The sequence below is a fragment of the Podarcis bocagei genome (assembly GCF_964188305.1).
Source record: "Podarcis bocagei genome assembly, chromosome: 2".
Classification (NCBI taxonomy): Eukaryota; Metazoa; Chordata; class Lepidosauria; order Squamata; family Lacertidae; genus Podarcis; species Podarcis bocagei.
In genome coordinates, this window is record NC_138126.1 from 39497609 (window position 1) to 39520675 (window position 23067).

Genomic DNA, 23067 nt, shown 5'->3' on the forward strand with positions numbered 1-23067 from the left:
CGTCTTGCGAAACAAGCCCATAGGGAAATTCGTCTTGCGAGGCAAATCGAAAACGGAAAAACCTTTCGTCTAGCGAGTTTTTTGTCTTGCGAGGCATTCGTCTTGCGAGGTACCACTGTAACTGTGTCACAAGGAAGAACCAGTAGGTCCCCATGATTGTGGCACAGGCCCATGTGGCACTGCTGTTGTCTTGGCATAAGGGCTGCATCGTTATCTTCTCCTCCTCTGTTACATATTACTCTAATACAGAAAAAGCAACATTCCAAAATCCTTAAGGGGAAACTCTGTGCAAACCAATAAACAACTACGTTTCTTACACACACAGAGGTTGGAGGTCTTACTGGCACTATTTCCTCTTTTCTTGCTTGTAACCACCAGATGGCGAGATTAGACCATAAGCAAGATAAACACAGTGTGAGGCAAATTGATATTTTCCCTTTACAACAATGTAATGGTGTGTATAAGAGAAAAGATGAGATGGTGTGGAGATGGTCGCTGGATACATAAGCATATGGTAAAATAAGACATCAAGGGCTCAGTCAGTCTCTTGCACACAATTTCGTCTTTCGGAATGTAACCTGAAAGGTTGAAATTTCCCACTTCCCTGAAGCTCCACTTCAACCAAATCAGGCTCCTTTAAGTTCTCTTCTTTTTGAACTAGAAATACTTGGCAGTGTACTCAACAAGACATTGGGCCAAAATCTATACAGGTGATCTATGCTGCCTCTTCTAGATCTACATTTTACTGCTCCGTCCATACACTGCAAGGGCAGTTTGTGGTGCCTCAACTAAATTACCTTCCCTCACTCCAAACTCCACTTTTTGTAAGGGCTGGCTTTCTTCATCTGATTTGTGCGGTGGTCTGAATTTTGCTTTTCCTCTGCCTCCTTTCACTTACAGCGCTGCGGAGTGCTTCTTCGCTATGGTTTTCTTGGACAATGTTTCTAGTTCATTGTGAGGTGCTTTTGCAGAAGGGATTGTTCACATTTTCTGTGGAGGAGTTGCAAGGGATTCAAGTTTGCCTCTAGGAAGATGCGTGGACAAGCCACTTGCAGTTACTTATTTTATGTGCATGCACCCATAGAAACTGTTACTTCCGCCAAGTAAAAATCATATGCCTTTTTGTATTTAGGGTTGCTTTCTTGTAATTCAGCTTTCTAACAATATTTATTATTAATTAATTAATTAATTAAATTTACATATCGCCTTATAGCTACAGATCTCAGGGTGGTCCAGCACCTTCATATTTATTATAAAAATTGAAGAAAAGATAATTCATTTCCCCCCCATTGTATCCTTGGCCTTTCCAAGAACCTTCAGTTTTTTTAATTCATAAGATTTATTTTTAGTGGGAGGCAATTTCCACTATTTCCCACCTTCTCTCTGCAGCCCTCTACATCACCTTTCATCCTCCTCCAAAGGGTCCCTCAACCCTCTGAGCAGATTTTCAGGGGGCTGCAGAGGCAATGAGGATTTGGCCAAAAAATGCCTCTCCCTACACAAGCAGAATTCAGGGGTCAAGCAGATATCAACTTGCCCTTAAAACAATGAGAACAAATGTGAAGTAATTGTTGGTTGCCAAAACTTGGCAGCTGTCATTTGGGTTGCCTAACTTGGGTAGAATTGTCCTTTTTAGGAGACTGAGGGGCTCTGGAAAAACCTAGGCTATGTCTTGGCTTCTCAGTGACTTTGACACAACCCAGCTTGATGGTTTACTGTTGCTTCTAAGTCTTCTGCCCAGTTCTAGTTAACCCTATTAGATTGTGATGTGCCATTGAGTTTTTGTGCCTGTATCTATATTTGAAATGCTTCAGTTATAACCATGAGGTGCTCTGCCTTCCAGCCTGGGCAGACAGCTTTGCAATGTTGATTTGATTTGCAATTTCTTCCACAGCTGGATCCTGACCAGGATGCAGCCAGAAGGGGCTTGCATAATACTCCAGAGAAGATGGCATACTCTTTAGTCTCTGTGCCTGAAGGAAATGATATCTCTTCCATCTTTGAGCTTGACCCCACTACTTTACGAGGGGGAGACAGCCTTGTCCCAAGGTACGATGTTATAAATGATGAAGGTGTCTGCAGCTGTTGTGAGACCACTTTAAAATGCCTGACCATTTGCCAGGCAATCTTAGATAGCTGTGGCAGACAGTTACAAAAGGCAGCACTTTTGCAGAAACAAATTGTGACTTATTTTCCAGTGCTTCCTTGATGTGTTTATGGCTAGGAAACAACACTCCCCCAAAATCTGTGCCAGTGAGTTGGGCCCCCCCCTCTGGAATAGCTGAGGGCTGCAGGATGAAGCATTGCAGCTCCCAGCACAACGCTGGATCCCACCTTAAAAAAAACAGTGTCACATTACACCTCTACAACTAGCATCCGGTTTGTACCTGGGAAAGATAATTTGAAATAGTGAATCAGGCTTCATAGAAGTCATTACATACTGAATACCTTGCAATTTAAGACTTGGCTGCATTTCATATTCTAGTTGAAATAAAACCTTGCAAGTAAAAAATTAAAAGGAGATTCCAAAGGTGTTGTTTTTATTTGAAAAGTATTGGCTTACTGAGGAGCTTAATAATATAAATAATACCTGGTTCTTTTTAGGAACTCCTATGTCAGACTTAGACATCTGTGTACAAATACCTGGGTTCACAGCACAAATATCCCCATTGATAAAGAGGAAGAAAAACCTGTGATGCTTAAAGTAAGTCATGCAATGGAATCTCATCTGTATCTCATCTCTTCTGCTACCAATAAAGCTATTTCAGAGAAGACACTGATGAACACAATTCTTATTTAGGACATGATTCACACAGCATTGCTTGGGCACAACCCCAGTCCATTATTAAAATGGAATAGTAGAAGAACATAAATTTTTCATCTTAAATTGAAAGAAATAAGTATCTCTTGGAAGACCTTGCAAAGGTTTTTATGTATCAGGTACGATACTCATGCTGAGTGCTTGTCCATTTGTCTAACGACAAGTCCCTCTACTGTCTCAACACTTAAACCCTTATAGTAGCTAGTCTCTCATCCAATTATTTATTTCAAGCATTGATGTACTGCTTTTCATCAGAAAAGATAACAAAGTGGTTAACAAATCATCTTCCTCGTCCCCGCTGCTTTTTTCTGGTTTAGCACTAGAGTCAAAGGGGAAAACAGAAGTCAGATCATAGCCTATAATTAAAAAATAAAATAAAATCCAATGGATAATAGTAGAATATTCACTAAAAAAACCCCTGAAGAATCTGAAGCAATGAGTTTGGCTTGAACTTTGATAATTAAAGACAATGAATTGCCTATTGTGGTAATGGAACTATTCCTACCACAATTTCACAATAATGTTTGGAGAACCTGAGCATTGTTTCCCTAGGGTCTTCATTACAAAAGCGTTTTCTCTGTGAGATTGTGACTAAAATTGCCTTGTTTTTAAAGATTGGCACCTCTCCAGTAAAAGAAGACAAAGAAGCTTTTGCTATAGTACCAGTTTCTCCTGCAGAAGTCCGAGACTTGGATTTTGCAAATGACGCAAGCAAAGTATTGGGTTCCATTGCTGGCAAGTTGGAAAAGGGGACAATAACCCAGAATGAACGGAGGTAAGGAAAAATAATAATGCGAGCTTCTTAATGGAAAAAAGATGTTCTCCAACATAAGACGAAGGTTGAAAGACACAGAAGGCAGCTTTGTTTATTTCATTCATTCATTTAATATTTAAGTTACTTATATACTGCTTTTCAGGTGGATGTCACAGAGTAGGAGCATTTGCAAGAATAAGCATCAAGTTATTTTTAGTTTTTAAAACATGCTAGGGATTGTTAGAAAAGGAGTCAATAATAAAACTGTTACATGTTGTAATGATCTTGCATGAGTTTCTTGTACCAATTTCTTTGATACCTATGAATTTAACAACCCCTCTCCTTCAACAATTAATCAAAATATAACTTTGAACTTTTAAATGTATCTTTTCTTCATTGTAACTCAGTGGCTTTTAAGAGGCTGATATTTTCACTGTTCATATTATATTTTGGATTAACAGCTAGGATTTTCTTTCAAAACAAACGAACTGTAGGTCTGTTACAAAGTTGCTGGAAGATTTGGTATATTTTGTTACCGGTGGAACAAATTCTGGACAAGATGTGCTTGAAGTCATGTTCTCAAAGCCAAACAGAGAACGACAAAAGCTAATGAGAGAGCAAAATATTTTGAAACAGGTACAGTAAATTGTGTTTAATAAGGTTGTTTCTGAATAAAATAGCTGGTGGTCTGGACTTCTTGGGATAAGGGGCTTGTAAATAGAGATGCTGCAACATAAATCCCTGGCCAGAATCCCAGATTTCAATTGAGAATTATTTGTGAAATTGGACCCTGAATAAATGGGCGACAAAATATCAAATGTTGTTCAATGTAAGTTGTAAATAGTGGGGCAAATATCTGAAGTTCACATCTACAGTGATGGGTGTATGCTAACTGGGGGAGAGAAGTTGAAGTCATAGGTAATATCTCTATGAAAAAGTGTCAGCCCAGTGCATGACAGTAATGAATATTTGCTCCAAGCAAACATGATCTAAAGCCAATGATTGTTCTTGTTGACTTCCCGGTTATGGTGTGAGCAAAGCAAACTATGATACTTGATTTGGGCATAACACTCAGCCAAGGAGTGTGGCTTATAGCTCCCACTCATGTTAGGAGAGGAATGAAGTAAATCAGTCTGCTCATTCTTGGTAAACCTTTAACCATGGTCTACTGTAACATGTGAACCAGCCCTTATATAACTGATTATAAGGGGAAGTTTGCTTGTCTGGTGTCACCTGCCATGCTCAGAAGCCTATTTTTAAAAATGCTAATTTGCATATGGATGGGGTTTAGCAGCTTGGCAATATAGGCTTCTCCATCATGTGATTAGTTGCTGTAGGCAAGGATCCTGGCATGTAGACACGGCCTCTGCTGAAAGGGAAGTGGCTGTCAGTAGATAGGATCACTTCAATCTCATAGTAAACCTAAGGCAAGACTCTGTGTCGATGATATTCATGGTTCTAGTGCTGCAATATTAATGCTGATTAATTTCTTCTTTCTTTCTAAAATAATTTGCCAGATATTCAAGCTATTACAAGCACCATTTACTGACTGCGGAGATGGACCAATGCTGAGACTAGAAGAACTTGGAGACCAACGCCACGCTCCTTTCAGACACATATGTCGGCTCTGTTACAGAGTTTTGAGACACTCCCAACAAGACTACAGGAAGAACCAGGTTAGCAAGGAGTTTGAGACAGTCTGGTGTGTTTCTAAAATGTAACCAAAAAGGACAACTGAACTGCTTGGTGTAAAGACTTTTGAATCATTTACATTCTCTAGCCTCCCCACCACCACCCAATAATGATCAATAAGAATAATTGTTTGCTGTTAAACCCAAATCGTAAAAAAACTATGACTTACGCAAAGAACAATTGGGCTGACTGCAAACTGGAACTGCAAATCCAAGTTAGACCAGGCAGTTCATATGACAAAAGGATCATGCACACCCTGCTTTCAGTAGTCTTTTCTTAAAAACAAAAAATCACATCAAGAAATCAACATAAATGGATAATTTCACATTTCCTTTCACTCTAATGGTTTTTAAGTGATGTAAGCATCTAGTGTCTCTCTCTCCACCCCACCCACTTTCTCTTTGCAAGGAATATATAGCCAAGCAGTTTGGCTTTATGCAGAAGCAAATTGGGTATGACGTCTTGGCAGAAGACACCATAACAGCACTGCTCCATAATAACCGCAAGCTGTTGGAGAAGCACATTACTGCTGCTGAGATTGATACCTTTGTTAGCCTTGTAAGGAAAAACAGAGAGCCGAGGTAAGAGAAGACTCTTCCTTCTACTGCTTAGACAAAATAAACGGTGCATAAACACTCCTGTAGGTTTTCTGAAACTACCTGAATCAGTAGTCTGTTTTCATGCCTGCCTGGTCAGTAGTCTGTTTTCATGCCTGCCTGGGTCTTTCTGCTTGGAGAAATTGACATGCCAACACTTGTGAGCTTTCCACACAATGTCATGAGTTGTAATGATGCACAAGGGGTGCAACATAAGTTATCTAAGGGGTTATTGCTACAGGTACGTAGGGGTTATTATCAGTGCCTGTGCCCTGTGTTGTTCTCAGCAGACACCCAGTGAATACTTTTGGGGTCACTTCTGTTATGTGTTATAATGTCTGGATGCAGCCTAATGGAATGAAATCTACTGCTGATTCAAAAATGAATAAACACTGGTTTCGTGGGAGTCATGATGAAACCTAGCCTTATGAAGAACAGTTGAGGAAGTTGGGTATGCTTAGCCTGGGAAAGAGGAGACTGAGAGGAGCTGTGATAAGGTAAAGGTCAAGGTACCCCTGCTCGTACGGGCCAGTCGTGTCCAACTCTAGGGTTGCGCGCTCATCTCACTCTATAGGCCGGGAGACACTTCTGGGTCACGTGGCCAGCGTGACGAAGCTGCTCTGGTGAGCCAGCACCAGCGCAGCACACGGAAACGCCGTTTACCTTCCCGCTATAAAGCGGTCCCTATTTATCTACTTGCACTTAGGGGTGCTTTCGAACTGCTAGGTGGGCAGGAGCTGGGACCGAACGACGGGAGCTCACCCCGCCGCGGGGATTCAAACCGCCGACCATACGATCGGCAAGTCCTAGGCACTGAGGTTTTACCCCCAGCGCCACCTGCGTCTGAGGAGCTGTGATAGCCATCTTTAAATATCTAAAGGGCTGTCACCTGAAAGATGAAGCAAGCTTGTTCTCTCCTGCTCTGGAGGGTAGGGCCGGTGGTTGGTTTGCTTTTTTGAGGGGGGATACTCAAGGATATGTAGTAACAACACCTTTGTTTTTCTTCAGATGTTAAAAGTGTGGCATTTGCTGCAACTACTTAATGGCTCTTTCTAAAAAAAAATAAAAAAGAGCACTGGGTAGGCCCAAACCAATGGATTCAAGGCAAATTGCAACTCAATACCACAAATAACTTTCTGATGGTATGAGCTGTTTGACAGTGGAATGCTCTCACTCAGGAAGTGGTGGACTCTCCTTCTTTGGAGGTTTTTAAGCAGAGGTTGGATGGCCATCTGTCATAGCTGCTTTAGTTAAGATCCCTACGTTGCAGGGGGTTGGACTAGATGACCCCCGGGATCCCTTCTAATTTTACAATTCTTTGATTTTATGATTTTTTTAAATACTTTTTTTGTAGAAAATGAGATTTTAAAAATGAGATGTCTGATGACAAGAAATGATTCAGTAGGTTAGGTGCATCTGGTAAGTTATTAGTTGCATACCCTATGCCTTAATCTTTTGAGGGCCTGGGGGAGGGGAGGTATATTTTATCACCTTCCTTAATACAGCTCTTTAGCATTTGAAACACTGTACAAAGTTTAATGGGCTTTGGCTTTCCTTCCCCATTAGGTTCTTGGATTACCTTTCAGATCTTTGTGTGTCCATGAACAAATCTATTCCGGTGACCCAGGAGCTGATTTGTAAAGCTGTGTTAAACCCAGCAAATGCAGACATACTCATTGAAACCAAGTAAGTTGAGGTGTTCTTCAAGAACTTTCTTTTAGAAATAAGAAGATTGCGGCAGTCTGAGCCTGACAATAATGACACATAAAAAAAATTCCCTCCAATTTAGGGAAAATACAGATAATATGTAGATTATTATTTTTGATGGAACAATGGATTCTTCAATCTTTTAATCCTAGAAGTAGGTGTGTCATGAAGTAGATTTAAAATTAACAAAAGCCTTTATCCTACGCCAAGGTGTGCTGTTCCTATTGTATGTAGTGTTGGCTGGTAGAAAATGGCTTTCTGATAACAAATAGAAGAAACTTGTGTGGATTCATTAAGATATTTCATATAAATCATTGCTTTTCCCTTTTTCTCAATTCTTAGACTGGTCCTGTCTCGGTTTGAATTTGAAGAGCTGTCGTCTGGAGAGAATTCATTGGAGGTTGGTGAGGATGAGGAAGAAGTCTGGTTATTCTGGAGAGACAGCAACAAAGAGGTCCGCAGTAAGAGTATCAGAGAGCTGGCTCAGGATGCTAAAGAAGGGCAGAAGGAAGACCGGGATGTGCTCAGCTACTACAGGTTAACACCGCAAGCGATGTTTGGCTATGGCAGTGTAACCTGAAGTGTATAGACAACTGACTCTAGCTATTTGTAATGTTAACCAGCTTCTAGAAGACTTCAAGGTTAATTGATATAATTGGTTAAAGAGATAGCTCTCAAATGATGCTTTCCATAACAACAGTTTCATACAGCTGTGATATTGGTTCTTTACAATCAAGCTACATTTTTCACTGATCATTGGCAAAATTGGTTGTTCAAATCTACTTTTGTATTATAAACTCCTTAAAATTGTTTGGAGGCTTCATGTTTGTTTGGTGGAACTTGTCCAAATTTCTAAAATACATACATAAAATACATTAGTTTTTTTAAAGGTTCATCAGCAGTTCCATCTGGGATATTTTTCAAATTGGATTTAAGGAAATGATAGTAATGTTGAATTATAAAAGGTAAAGGTACCCCTGCCCGTTCGGGCCAGTCTTGCCAGACTCTAGGGTTGTGCGCTCATCTCACTCTATAGGCCGGGAGCCAGCGCTGTCCGCAGACACTTCCGGGTCACGTGGCCAGCGTGACAAGCTGCATCTGGCGAGCCAGTGCAGCACACGGAACCCCGTTTACCTTCCCGCTGGTAAGCGTTCCCTATTTATCTACTTGCACCCGGAGGTGCTTTCGAACTGCTAGGTTGGCAGGCGCTGGGACCGAATGACGTGAGCGCACCCCGCCGCGGGGATTCGAACCACCGACCATGCGATCGGCAAGTCCTAGGCGCTGAGGTTTTACCCACAGCGCCACCCGCGTCCCCTAATGTTGAATTATATGCGGATATATATATATATATATGCATATATGTAATAGGTCCAGAAGTGAGAAATTTAGCCTCCCATGGACTGCTAATGTACTTCTGTTCCTGAAGAAGTGTTATTTCTGCTGCTGCATCAGAATATGCATTGTATTGTTCCCTCTGAGGTATTTTCAGTCCCAGGCAAGCAAAATGATACTCTTCTCCTTCTCTCCTAACTCCCAAAGGTACCAGCTGAATCTTTTTGCTAGGATGTGCCTTGATCGGCAGTACTTGGCTATAAATGAAATATCTGGCCAGCTAGATGTAGATCTCATCCTTCGCTGCATGTCCGATGAAAATTTGCCTTATGACTTGAGAGCCTCGTTCTGCCGGCTGATGCTGCATATGCATGTTGACCGCGATCCCCAAGAACAAGTGACACCAGTAAAATATGCCCGGTTGTGGTCAGAGATACCTTCTGAAATTGCAATTGATGAGTGAGTATTTTGTGATCAAATGGTTCTCTGAAACAAGGGCCATCAAATACCTAGATGCTTTTTCGCTCCTTTACACAATGCCTTGTAGCAGTCCTACTGTGAGACCGTATTCAGGAATGTCAGGAGTGACTGCTTGGTGGCTGGCTTTTGGAAAGTATAAATGTTTGATCCAGAAGCCACATTTTTTTTAAAAAAATTATGCTAAAAATGTTACAGAATGGAGCTAGATGGACCAGTAGTCTGATTCAGCATAAGACAGTTTTCTGTGTACTTTCTGACTGACTCAAGAAAAGGAAAAGAACCATAGGTTTCCTCTGGCATTCACCCATTTGAAGTTTTTTGTTTCATTTCTTCAGCTATGATAGCAGTGGAACTTCCAAAGATGAAATCAAGGAGCGGTTTGCACAAACCATGGACTTCGTTGAAGAATATTTAAGAGATGTTGTCTGTCAGAGATTTCCCTTCTCCGACAAAGAAAAAAATAAACTCACCTTTGAGGTAAATATCTTTTTTTTAAAAAAAAATAAAGACCTCTGAATACAGTAGATGCTAACTCACGCTGGAGCTAATCCTAAATTGCCCACATAGTTGGACTAATAGTATCAACAGATGAAACTTCCTTACACTAAGACAGGCAAAGCACAACAATGACAAGTGAAACTATACAAAAAAGACCAAAAAGAATAGCAAGTCATTAAAAAGCAGAAAAGCCCACAGAAACAATTGCAGGAGATCTGTTACGAAATATTGAGAAAAGCTCTCTGAAAAAGCACTGCCTTAGGCTGGTGTCCAAAAATCAATGGTAAAAATCGTTTAAAAATGAACTGGCAGATTTAAATCCAGAATATTCAGTTTCTATATATAATACATCTGTATATGCAGTAAAACACAGTAGATAACTTACTAAAATACAGAAAATTATGTATATTATGACAAGGTATAGTGAAGTGGTTTTCCCAGTAGTGATGTATGGAAGTGAGAGCTGGACCATAAAGAAGGCTGATCGCCGAAGAATTGACGCTTTTGAATTATGGTGCTGGAGGAGACTCTTGAGAGTCCCATGGACTGCAAGAAGATCAAACCTCTCCATTCTTAAGGAAATCAGCCCTGAGTGCTCACTGGAAGGACAGATCGTGAAGCTGAGGCTCCAATACTTTGGCCACCTCATGAGAAGAGAAGACTCCCTGGAAAAGACCCTGATGTTGTGAAAGATGGAGGGCACAAGGAGAAGGGGACGACAGAGGACGAGATGGTTGGATAGTGTTCTCGAAGCTACCAGCATGAGTTTGTCCAAACTGCGGGAGGCAGTGGAAGACAGAAGTGCCTGGTGTGCTCTGGTCCATGGGGTCACGAAGAGTTGGACACGACTAAACGACTAAACAACATAGTGAAGTGGTACAGCATGGTGTGTTATGATTATATATTCTGAAAAATAAAGGATAGCTGCATCCTATTCAGGGTGTTACCAACTTTTAATGCTCCCAGTGGCCTAGTCAATTGAGATAGGCTTAGAATTAGTAACTAGCCTGAGATCTTCCACTGAGCTTCATCTCCATGGTTGAAGTCTACCAGTGTACCACACTGGCTCTGCGCAGATCCTTTGAATAGTAGGTGCCAGAAAGTCAATATTCAGGTGCTTTGGTACATATCATAGAGATTGTAACAAACCATTTTTTGTTTCTTTTTAAAACAATAGGTGGTGAACTTGGCCCGAAACCTGATCTATTTTGGCTTCTACAATTTCTGTGACCTGCTCAGGCTAACAAAAATCCTCCTAGCTATTTTGGACTGTGTCCATGTTGCTACGATCTTTCCTATCACAAAGGTTGCAAAAGGAGAAGAGAGTAAAGGTATGAATGGCCATGGGGCATAGAGGAAGAAAAACGTGCTATTGAAGAATGATTGGTCTCTGTCAGTGCCATTTGTTTTTGTCACCCTGTGTCAAGGAGTGGGAGAAGCAGGCTTGTAAATTGTAAAAGATAGGCTATTTAGATAGACTTATCTAGTTCCTGCTGAGAAAGCTGACTCCTATCGTGGAGGCCCCTTATCATGAAAGTCAGGTGTGAGGAACACATAATTTTCCATCCATATTTGACAAGGTTCATCAGTGGGATGCATCCAACACTATCTGTACACAAACGGAATGGACTTCCACTCGTGCAACATATTTTTACCTTGCTCTTCCCCGTCCCCAGCAGCCCTCCATGTAATCTCAAAAATCTGCTCCGGAGGGCTGAAGGAACCTCTGGAGCAGATTTTCAAAGTGCATAGTATGGGACAGGAGAGGCAGGTAAAGATCCATTCCTTCTGCCATTGTTTCACATGGTCAGGGGAGAGGAAGAATAAAGTATAAGGATGCAAATTTTGGGGGCAACTCCCATGCTGCATGTAATATGTGGATTTCCCCTCAATATGATCCAGGGTAGGGTTTGTTTCTTTATTTAATGCATTGGTGCCCCACTGAAAAGGCTTTCAGTGCACCTTACAAAAATCACTAGTAAGGCAGTCCCTGCCCTTAGGCTTGCAGTGTAAAAGATATGTCACACAAGGAGAAAGAGTTGGAGAGGGAAGAGGAGGGGAAGAAAACAGGTCCCAATTCTTAAAGTAACTGCTGTTATAACTACAACCTGGAAAAGAAATTGCTTCGTACAACACAGTATCCATTAAATGTTCCTGCTACTTTCTTTAAGTGTGGAGGATGTTGCCTATTTCACAGCATGTAGATTTTTTTATAACAATGTCGTATCCTTAATTGTATTATATCGGATTTGTTTGTTTTATTTTTCTCTGCCTTTGCATGCCCATTTTGTATCACTGCAGATGAAGGGCGATCTCAAAGCATTTTAATAAATAGCAGAATACCACAAATACGTTATTTCTGCAGTTTGTAGGTTGCACATGTTGCATCCGATAGATAAGGAGCAGGTACACATTAAATCTGATTCCGCTATACAGTAATGTGTGTAATAGGCTGAGACAGGTAATGCTGAGACAGGTCTTAACTTAATTACTGTATTACAAAACTTTATCCTGTATTGTCTCTCTGAAGGGAGCAATGTGATGAGATCTATCCACGGTGTTGGGGAGCTGATGACCCAAGTTGTGCTCAGGGGTGGAGGGTTCTTGCCCATGACTCCTCTTGCTGCTGCCCCAGAAGGTAACGTGAAACAGGTTGAACCTGAGAAAGAAGACATCCTGGTAATGGACACCAAGCTGAAAATCATTGAGATACTTCAGGTATACTTCAGGTGACATAGCTTAGAAAACTATATTGACGCAAGAGCTGTACTGTCACGCTTATGTTGTTTGGGGATTTTTCATTCTAGACCATTGTTCTCTTTTTGACAGAATTAGAAATGAATAATTTTTTCACTGGATAGATTGCGTGTAAGCTTTATTTTTTTAAAAAAATAATAATTTATCATTAGAAAAAGAATTAAGAAACATTGTTGCAAGTATTAACAACAAAATACCAATAACAACTACTAATTGCGAACAGTTGCAGATTTTAACCCATGCCCTCATTTAAACCAGTTACATACTTTAAAACTTTTGCGTGCAAGGTAACTTCAAATAACCCAGCTCCTATAAAACATTGAGCAGTCAGATTGAAATACAGACATTGTTCAGGAGAGTTGGAGCAGAGCAATCCAAAGGAGGTGTTCAGAAAGCTGCTTGCTCCCATGACAGTATTTCCAAGGCTTCGTTTGAGTTCCACTGCAGATCCTATTTTGAAGGCTACGGCTTTGCAACAGGCTGCCTGACATCCAGTGTGCTGTGCATTGTCATCAACCCAACTGGGGCAAGGTTTCTGGGTCAGATTGCACAGCCCTGGGATAACTACTGAAAAAATATATTATAAATTAGAAGGAAGCTGAAACTTTTTGTGTCTGCTCTGTAGCCTGTGCTACTCTTAGATAAATGCCATGAGGAAGGGACTGTAGTTCAGTGGATAAAGTACATTTTTTTGAAAGTGGAAGGCCTCAGGTTCATTTTCTGGCATTCTGCAGCTAAAACATCAGGTCACAGGTGACAATAAAGGGAATTCTCTGGTCAAAAGCCTGAGGAGCTGCTGACAGTTAGGGTCCACAGAACTGGGCTTCATGAGCAAGGCTGTTCCTTTCGTTCCTCAGTTATGCTTATACAGATTTATTGGTTAACTTACCGAAATGTATAAGCATGAACTGACAGGGTAGTACTGACTGATGCTGTGACTTTAATGTGAATTAAAACAGGAAAATGTGAATTAATGTGAATTAAAACAGGAAAAGCCAGAATGACCATCTTCTTATTTTTACTTAGCTACAACAGGGAAAAATCTGATATATTGTGTTGTTTTGAAAAAGGTGGTTTGTGTTTTGTTTTGTGTGTGCTTTTGTCTAGACACAATATGCATCTATGATATATAATACAAACTAGACCGGTAGATTTTGGTTTTCATGGCAGGAATTACTTTCGATATCTAATATATTTTAAATCAGTGGCGTAGCATGGGGGGTGCAGGGGGGCCCGGCCGCACCGGGCACAGCATCTGGGGGTTAGGGTTAGGGGTCGCAAATCCACGGGTTAGGGGGCGCAAATTACTTGCCTTGCCCCGGGTGCTGACAACCCATGCTACGCCACTGTTTTAAATGCATGCTTTAAGCATGTGAAAGGGAAGGTCCTTGCTTTTAAAAATGCAAAAGGGGGAGGTAATGAGTTGTGCTATTGAATCTTCTTCTTCTTCTTCTTTTTAAAAACACTATGGAATCATCAGTTCATTTTGAATGTGAGATTGGATTATAGAATTTCATGCCTTCTGTGCATATTTAAACATGAGTTTGATGAAAGCAATGCTCAGACACCTGATTCACCTACAGGAAGCAATAACCAAGAAATGCCAAATGTACCAGGTCAGTTACAACATGTTCTCTTAAAAGTGCTGTAAAATTTTTCTTAGGTGCTGGTATGTGCCACTTGGTAAAGGTAAAGGTAAAGGGACCCCTCACCAGAGCAGTGCACAGAAACGCCATTTACCTTCCTGCCGGAGTGGTACCTATTTATCTACTTGCACTTTGACGTGCTTTCGAACTGCTAGGTTGGCAGGAGCAGGGACCGAGCAAAGGGAGCTCGCCCCGTCATGGGGATTCGAACCGCCAACCTTCTGATCAGCAAGTCCTAGGCTCTGTGGTTTAACCCACAGCGCCACCCGCATCCCAATGTGCCATTTAGTATATTCCCTCAATAATGACTAATTGAACCATTTGTGAATAAAAGTAGAAAAACAGCCATTCCATTGTCCATGTGGGTGTTTTTTAATTAAGCAAGATACAATAATATGCTATCAAACTATAATGACTTTATTAATTTTGGGAAACACTGCTCTAGATTGTGGACTTCATTATTTACCTCCACATCTTGAACCCTGTGAGGAAAATTTCTGTAAAGAAAACCCTGTGAAGAGAATACAAAGGAGAAAGAAAGTACAAAGGTTATCAGTATGCATAGTTATTGAGCTTATCCTTTGCACTATTTGTTTCATTTTTAAACTTTTATTTCCAAAAAGAAAGTTTAATAAAGAAGTCATATGTGCACAGTCTCACACTATGGAAGACATAAGTTCCCTTTGAAACTATGTAAGGTGGAGGCTGCACAAATTGCTATACTGTTCCTCTGGAAAAATCCAAGGCTGCCTTTAAATATTGCGTGTTTGTGTATGGATGCAGGCATAAGTTTGCATGCACACAATACCCTCACATATTCTACTGTATAGTTTGAAACAGCTTCACACAGTAGTTGCCCATACAACTGAAATGGATGCCAACTGGACTAAATTTATACAATTATACAATCGAAAAACAACCTTTTGGATCTTCTTTCACAGAGGATTTTCTTGCCTTTCAGCAGAGAATTCTTACAGTGTAGTTTCTGTGATGGAAAGAATGATAGCTTGCTTCCTCTGCTCCCCTTAATGAATTTTAAGCTATATTTTCAGCTTGGCTTGGCATAGAAGACAAAACTGTTTGTTTTCCTTTACAGGAGCTCTTGACTTTGAACACATTGAAGAGCAAGCAGAAGGGATATTTGGAGGCAGGAAAGTAAACTATTGCAATTTGCATTTGTCTGTTCTGAACTGTATGTGAAACTGCTTCTGGACAGTTGCAGGTCACAGTTCTTCAGAGGAGCAAGCCACTTGCACTAATCATTCATGTATCCATTTGCTCATACATTAATTGTTACTTTAATTACCATGAATGAGTTAAGAGAATTATCCATGTATGTTTCCTAAGGTACTTACTAAACGAGAGGGCAGACTGGGGATGTAAACTGTATTCTTGCAGCTATGGTTTCATGACCCCATTGTCTGTCCCCCTCCCCTGCACACAGTGGGGTGTGTTTGTGGGGGGTGTGGGTGTTAAGAATACCATACAGCAGAACAGGGGTGTGATACAGTATAGCAGCTGCTTGTTCAACAAGACATCTCCTTCCTCTCCTCCCTGCTTCAGCTCCCTGTGCAACCCCAGAATCTGCCCGGGAGCATGGGGGGGGGACCCCCTGGAACCGATGTAGGGGGCATGTAGGGGCTGGAGGGGAAAGAATAAAAACTGGATGTCCTGTTGTACAACAGATTTTGGTGGTGCAAGCAAGCAGTCATTGCTAAATGTCACCCAGAATACTTAATGGGATAGATACGTACTCCTAAAATGAAGAAGAATGTAAATCAAAGAAATACACTTTTAACTGATGGGAGGAGGAGAGTTTGCCAATGATTGGGTAGCACTGCCGGATCGGACAGCCTTGCTAGTGTTTGCCAAAATGCAGGAAATATTTTAAAGGCCATTAGGGGGGAAATAACTTTTTAAGAAATAATGTTTTCAGAATGGCAAAAGGGGCAAAGACTTTGCAGAATCCAAGGTGTTAGCTGTGGAGGGAAGCCTAGAGAAAGAGTGACTATGATGAGGGCTGCTCTTTTTAAAAAAGTGTTGATATCATGGATGTTGCTAGACTATAACTCCCATCATCCCTGATCACTGGCCATGCTTGTTGGGGTTCATAAGAGTTGGGAGTCCAGAAACATCTGAAAAGCCACAAATCTCCCACCTTGGTCTAGATTAACTAGAGAAAGGTAAATACGTTTTTAGGGTGTTGCTAAGTTTCAAGAGAATAAATGAGGAGGTGAAGTGCTTGCAGTGCTGAGATTGTGGTGGTGAGTTGGTGAGATTGCTGCATTACAGGGAGTTGGACTAAATCAGTAGTTCCCTACCTTTTTTTAGCCATGCCCCACTTAAGCATCTCTCAAATCCTGATGCCACCCCCCCCCCCCGGTGACATATAATTTTTATTATTCAAAAAGTGAACTCCATATGGAGGAAGCCTAAAAGGCCATTAACTTGGTCTAAAAAAGCTATCAAATTGCCCTCCGTGTGCCCCATGTTGGGAGCCATGGGACTAGATGATCCTCTGGGTCCCATCCAACTCCACAGTTTTATGATTCTAATATGAAAAAGGGTGCCCTCCCTCCATTGCCACTGGTAGCTTACATTGTACAGTGATACCTCAGCTTTCGAACGTAATCCGTTCTGGAAGACTGTTCAAGTTGTGAAATGTTCGAAAACTGAAAACTCAATAGCCGACAGCTAGGCCTCAGGATCTTACACTCAGCGGAAGCTGCATGGCTTGTTCGACTTCCAAGGCATGTTTGTCAACGGAGATGTTCGAAAACCCAGGTACCACTGTATTTGAATTTGAATTTGTGGTGGTTTCTGGTTCCTCTACCAACATCAGATAGACTTAACACAGTTATGGAAGCTGCCTGGAAGTTCTTAAATGGAACCATCCCCCAGCCCAATTTTACTCTATATATTTTTATTATTTTCAGTGAAGAGAATACACCGCTAGATTTGGATGACCATGGTGGCAGAACTTTCCTTAGAGTATTACTCCATTTAACAATGCACGACTACCCTCCTCTCGTGTCTGGAGCCCTTCAGCTACTCTTTAGGCACTTTAGTCAGAGGCAAGAAGTCCTTCAGGCCTTTAAACAGGTAAATGTAGTGTTCTATACCGTCCACACTTTCACTCTAAATTTGTGTGGTGATGCAAGGGTGTTATGCAACTAATGGATTGCAATTTATGTAAGGTCCAACTGCTTGTCACCAGCCAAGATGTGGACAACTACAAGCAGATAAAACAAGATTTGGATCAGTTGAGATCAATTGTGGAAAAATCTGAACTCTGGGTGTACAAAGGCCAGGGACCTGATGAAACGATGGATGTAACGACAGGAGAGAATGAACATAAGAAAAAGGAGGTAAGAATAGCTTTTGTCTTTGTTGCATTGCCGATGTAACGTAGTGGTCAAGAGCAGGAGAGTACAAATTTCATCTCAGCCTGAAGCTATATACAGTAATGGTGGCTTTGGGGCAAATTGCTTTCTTGCAGTCCTCATTTTGTGTGCTGCCCTCTGCTCCCGAGCAATGTCATTGCCTAACTCAGATGGCTTTTGTGAAGGTTGACCGGGTTGATTAACATGAATAACATTTCAATGTTGTACACAACCTTAAAAGTATTATATTTTAAACATAAGTTCTAAAAGACTTTAGCAAAGTTATGCTATCATAGTTTTATCATTTTGATTCCCGTCTCTTCTCCTCCCACCCCTCTCACCGTCTTCTTACACCTTTGTTGTTGTTGTTGGTGTTTTCTCTTTCCACAGTTTATGTTTATTCCCCCTGCCCCCGGCCAGTTGTATAGTTGTTCATGTTTGTGCAATATATTATTAAAGCTACATTTACATATTTATTCATTTTTAATTCATGGGAATCCTGAAGACTTCCTCTAAGAGGTTTCTTGGTCTGTTTCCCAGCTGCTTTTAACCCTAAAATCTGATTGTCTCCTTTTTTGTTCCATTCATCATGTTATATATGCCTCCTCTAACCTCCGTCCCGTCCCCTGTCCCTATGCCTCAACCACCTCTTCCATAGCTATTCACATTAAACTAAAATTTAGAATAAAAGACCAATAACGCAGTGTACATATGTGTAATATCTCCTCACTGTTTACTTGCAAACAGTACCACTAATCATACTGTGCCTTTAATGTAACTAGTATTTTTTAAAAATGCTGCAGTTATATTATTGTGCTGCTATAAGAATTATCCATTTAAAGGAATTGGGGGGTGGGGTGGATATAAATGCCTTAGGTAAATAGCACGAGTGTGTGACTTGATAATTTGTGAAGACTCACTATAGAAATACCTGTTAGCATTTCACTCCTCCGTTGCTGGATGTGTGATTGTTACATCACATGTCAGTGTTTACTTTCTAGGCTTGGAAAGTGTGAGAACGGAAGTCAGTCTTATCTCTCTTCTGCTGTACTGTACTTTTGTACTTTCTTTCTCTCTCTCTTTTGGAGAAGAAGTGAGAGGACGCCATGGTTGCTTTGTCCTGTATATATTGCTTAATAAATCACTTAGAATGCTACACTCACACTCCACAATCATTTCTGCTATACTCTGCTGAGTGAGTGTGCACATGTCTTTTGATATGTGTCGCTGGCACGCAGCAGAACTGATTTGTGAATATCCCGGGCTGGGCTTCATCAGGAAGACGCCTGGAGAGGTCTGTCTCATTCTGGGGGCTGCATGTGCCCCCCAGGCGTGTTCCGACAACACCGCTGTTAAGTTTGTGTTAAAATTGAATATTGGTGAAGAGAGAAAGGTTGGTAGAAGTTTTAAAACTTCTGGAGAGTTTTTGGTGTGAAATAGCTGCTAAAATTTGTACTAATGATCACCAGAATTGGGGGTGGGGAGGAGGGGGAATGTAATAAATTAATAAATCTTGCTTGTCCCCTAGGAAGGCCACAGCAAATCACGGAAACCCGAAAGCACTAGTAGCTATAATTACAGGGTGGTCAAAGAGGTAAGACTCATCCTTTCCCAGCTGCCCAGTACTTTTGCCTTCTTCTTCTTTTCTATGAGTTGAGGAATGCTATGAATATATACCATGCACCTTTACCTGTCTGAATATGGAATATTCCTTGCCTCCTAGAAGATAATAGGCCACTGCACACAAAGAACTCTGTGCGTATACTGGAGCCTTTGTATACCAAATGAGTTGTTGGATCATGGCACCTGGGGGTATAGTATTTATAATAACTTGGTTTAACTAAATCATTAAACTCTCATAGTGCTATGGACTAGACTAATGAAGTACAGACAATTAATGTATGTGTTAATGGTTTATATAATGCATGCACTAAAATGTACTCAAAGTGCGAGCTTTAAAATAATCTACACAGGTTTACCACTGGTTTTTAGAAGGAAAGGAAGAAAAACCTTATGCAACATTGTTGTATATTTTCCATGGGCAGTCTTTCAGTCTTAACATTAATTCTAGGGTTATATTCAGGGTTGTGTGTGAATGAAAGAAAACAGAAAAGCTGCATGAGGTATAAATTAGGCAAAAAGAATCAACTTTGTCCATAGCATTCTGCTTCTTTTGGTCCTTTTGGAAAGGGCAAGGAAGTTGTGTGATGCAAAGAATGCTTGACCCCTATACACTGGAAATAATACTTACTGACATGAGAGTTTTGCCTGGTATTGTGTAAACCACCCTCTCCCCCCCCCCCCACATCTACAAGTGTTTTAGATTGAATCTCCCATTAACTCCAGTCAGCAGGCCAACAGGAGTTGTAGTCTGAAACATCTGGAAGACACCAGAAGACTTGTCATTGTAGCACTAAAAGGCTGACACTCATTTTCCTTGGTAAAGGAAAGCCAAGATACCTTAGCCAGTGCCAGTTTCCTATACATGCATGGTGCAATACATGCCATCCAAAATGTAATTGCTCTGTCAGTTGCATGCAACATGGTGTACGCGTTTTTGTCTTTATCTCCTTAATTTCACTCTGCTTGTTTAATGTTATTCTGTGATCTGTTGAAAGCGAGCTTTTCCTCCAGCCTGTCTGGGGGGGGGGGGACCATTAGTATGTCATCTGGCTCTAAATGAAATGTGTTTCTGCAGATTTTGCTTCGACTTAGCAAGCTTTGTGTACAAGAAAGCATCTTGGTCAGGAAAAGCCGGAAGCAGCAACAGAGGTTGCTCCGAAACATGGGAGCTCACACTGTGGTCCTGGAGCTCTTACAGATCCCGTATGAGAAAGTGAGGTTTGCATGCATCAGTTACTTTACAATCCATTAACAAACCACTAAAGTGTCTTTAGATCTTCCTAAAAGTTGTCTCTTACAAGTTGCATTGAACATCAAAGGAGTGGTTGCTAAATATTCATGTCTTAAGGAATAATTCATTTGTTCTGGGTTTATTGAAGCAGTTTCATACATTAATTATTGCAAGGACGAACAAAATAGGAACTAAGGTTTATATAGTCTTTCCTGGCTGTCTCAAGGAGGCACTAGGCATAACACTACAAAGGTGCCCCCAAGGTTTCTGAATTTCTCTTGTACAAATTCTTCATAAGTCAGCTGAGGACTTTCCAAACCTTTTTACTGTGGAAAGACAAATTGAAGCTGTATAGTTCACACAGTGGTCATTATTCTAAGTCACAGCAACAAGTGTGCTTTAAATGTCCTTATAAAAGGGCAATATGCTATATCTGCTTCCAGAATGGTCAGTCAGATGAAGATAATGGAGGCACATGCTGCTGTAGTTCAGAATGGGGGGTGGAGCATATGTATTCCATTTTTAGTCTTGAAGTCCTCTAGTCCACACAAAGGAAAGCATTGTGCTGGAGAAACTGAGAAGGAAGGAGATTTGTGCCTCCTTAGGCAAGGAGTCTGGACTCATAAATTGGGGGGAGGGGTAAAGCAGGAAGGAAGAAAGAAAGAAAGATAGCAACCCTACAAGTATTTTAGTTAAGAAGCAGAAAAATAAAAATAATGCAACTAGTTCTGTCTGATATTTCAAGGCATATTGTTATAGATCCTAATCCTAATCTGACACACTGCTTGAGATGTAAAGGTAAAGGACCCCTGACAGCTAAGTTCAGTTGTGAATGACTCTGGGGTTGCGGCACTTATCTCGCTTTTCTGACCGAGGGAGCTGACATTTGTCCTCAGACAGTTTTTCCAGGTCATGTGGCCAGCATGACTAAGCCGCTTCTGGTGAAACCAGAGCAGTGTACGGAAACGCCATTTACCTTCCCACCAGAGCAGTACCTATTTATCTACTTGCACTTTGACGTGCTTTCGAACTGCTAGGTGGGCAGGAGCAGGGACCGAGCAATGGGAGCTTACCCCTTTGTGGGGATTCAAACCGCCGACCTTCTGATCGGCAAGCCCTAGGCTCTGTGGTTTAGACCACAGTGCCACCCGCATCCCCATTTAAACATTACAGAGCCTTTAAAAACTTACTCTCTCTTCCCTCCCCCACCCCAATTTATCCCAGTTTGCAGCATGCTTTAAAAAGGGAATAGGAATACTGGTATTTTGAAATTAGAACTGAGCAGACTGGTCAGTTTGCTTAAGCACCTCGTAAATCAATTTAACTTTAATTTATTCTGGAGCACTTGTGCCTTGTAATTCCAGGCTGAAGATACAAGGATGCAGGAGATCATGAAGCTCGCCCATGCATTCCTGCAGAACTTCTGTGCTGGCAACCAACAGAACCAAGCATTGCTCCACAAGCATATAAATCTGTTTCTCAACCCTGGGGTAAGAAGTTAACTGAAAAATATAGAAGAGAATGCAAACCTTTTCCTGATTGGGGGCTGTAACCAGAGTTACTTGAGAGTGGAAACTTTACAGCCTTTTCATGAGTTTTCCAGATTTTCAGCAGGACTACCATTCATTAGACAGAGTGGGACAGTCATCTCAGGCAGCAAGGCTGTTCTTTAACCCCTAAACTATTTCTGCTGATCTCAGGTGCATGGAGGACAGTGTACTTTCTCCAGTGTTGTAGTGAGATTGTGCTTCTGTATGTGGAGGTGTGGGGTGGGGGAGGAAATGCGTAATACGTTGGAAGGAATGAGATGTATTGCATTGTGTACACTAGGCCTGCACAACTTATGCTCCTTATGCACTACAACTTACAGTGCAGCCTGCCTTTTTCTTCTTCTTTCTACTGCTTTACTGGAACTGCAAAAAACAGGGAAAGTTGCAGTGTGCCTGGAAGGCCACAATATATTGCTGCTAAGTTGCTTTTGGCATGGTGTTAGGCCTATTGTGGGGGTTTTCTAAGGAAAAAGAGAGTTCAAGCGGTTCAGGGACAGAGGAAAATATCCTCTAAATACTTCTGTGTCAGTATGTTCAGAATGCCTGATTTCTGAATCTTCTCTGACCAAACGCGTCTTCCATCAGCTTGCTTTCAGAAGTTTGTTTGTTAGCACTAAATCTACTGTTCTGCTCTAATATGCATTCCTTAAAAGCTTCCAAAGTGTTGTGGTGTTGACTTTGTCAGGATTCACATTTTTCTCTACTACTGTCCCTTTTAATAGATCCTGGAGGCTGTAACGATGCAACATATCTTCATGAATAACTTCCAGCTTTGCAGCGAGATTAATGAGCGGGTGGTTCAACACTTTGTGCACTGTATTGAAACTCATGGACGGAATGTCCAGTACATTAAGTTCCTGCAGACAATTGTTAAAGCCGAAGGAAAGTTCATTAAGAAGTGCCAGGATATGGTCATGGCTGAGGTGAGAAGGCTGTGTATACATATTTGTGAGCATAAAATCAGCCTGAGGAAAATCCATGCAAAGAGAAACTA

General features: G+C 41.2%; 2 protein-coding genes across 8 annotated transcripts in view; one reads left to right on the plus strand and one right to left on the minus strand.

Moving 5' to 3' along the window:
* ITPR1 (inositol 1,4,5-trisphosphate receptor type 1) overlaps nt 1–23067 on the plus strand; it is a 209969-nt gene that overhangs the window by 86333 nt on the left and 100569 nt on the right. For all 7 annotated transcript variants that reach the window (XM_081183918.1, XM_081183917.1, XM_081183920.1 and 4 more), the window contains 20 exons: nt 1895–2049; nt 2605–2704; nt 3436–3596; nt 4070–4211; nt 5093–5251; nt 5676–5848; nt 7430–7549; nt 7913–8107; nt 9113–9364; nt 9721–9862; nt 11061–11214; nt 12414–12601; nt 14121–14256; nt 15383–15434; nt 17220–17388; nt 17484–17654; nt 19198–19263; nt 20368–20505; nt 21888–22013; nt 22796–22996. In XM_081183918.1, the coding sequence (XP_081040044.1) occupies nt 1895–2049; nt 2605–2704; nt 3436–3596; nt 4070–4211; nt 5093–5251; nt 5676–5848; nt 7430–7549; nt 7913–8107; nt 9113–9364; nt 9721–9862; nt 11061–11214; nt 12414–12601; nt 14121–14256; nt 15383–15434; nt 17220–17388; nt 17484–17654; nt 19198–19263; nt 20368–20505; nt 21888–22013; nt 22796–22996 (3000 nt within the window). The remainder of the gene's footprint in view (nt 1–1894; nt 2050–2604; nt 2705–3435; nt 3597–4069; nt 4212–5092; nt 5252–5675; nt 5849–7429; nt 7550–7912; nt 8108–9112; nt 9365–9720; nt 9863–11060; nt 11215–12413; nt 12602–14120; nt 14257–15382; nt 15435–17219; nt 17389–17483; nt 17655–19197; nt 19264–20367; nt 20506–21887; nt 22014–22795; nt 22997–23067) is intronic.
* The window catches only part of LOC308581646 (uncharacterized protein), a 136120-nt gene continuing 127782 nt past the window's right edge, over nt 14730–23067 (minus strand). The window contains exon 5 of the mRNA XM_081184365.1: nt 14730–14797. Within this exon, the coding sequence (XP_081040491.1) occupies nt 14745–14797 (53 nt within the window). The 3' untranslated portion in view covers nt 14730–14744. The remainder of the gene's footprint in view (nt 14798–23067) is intronic.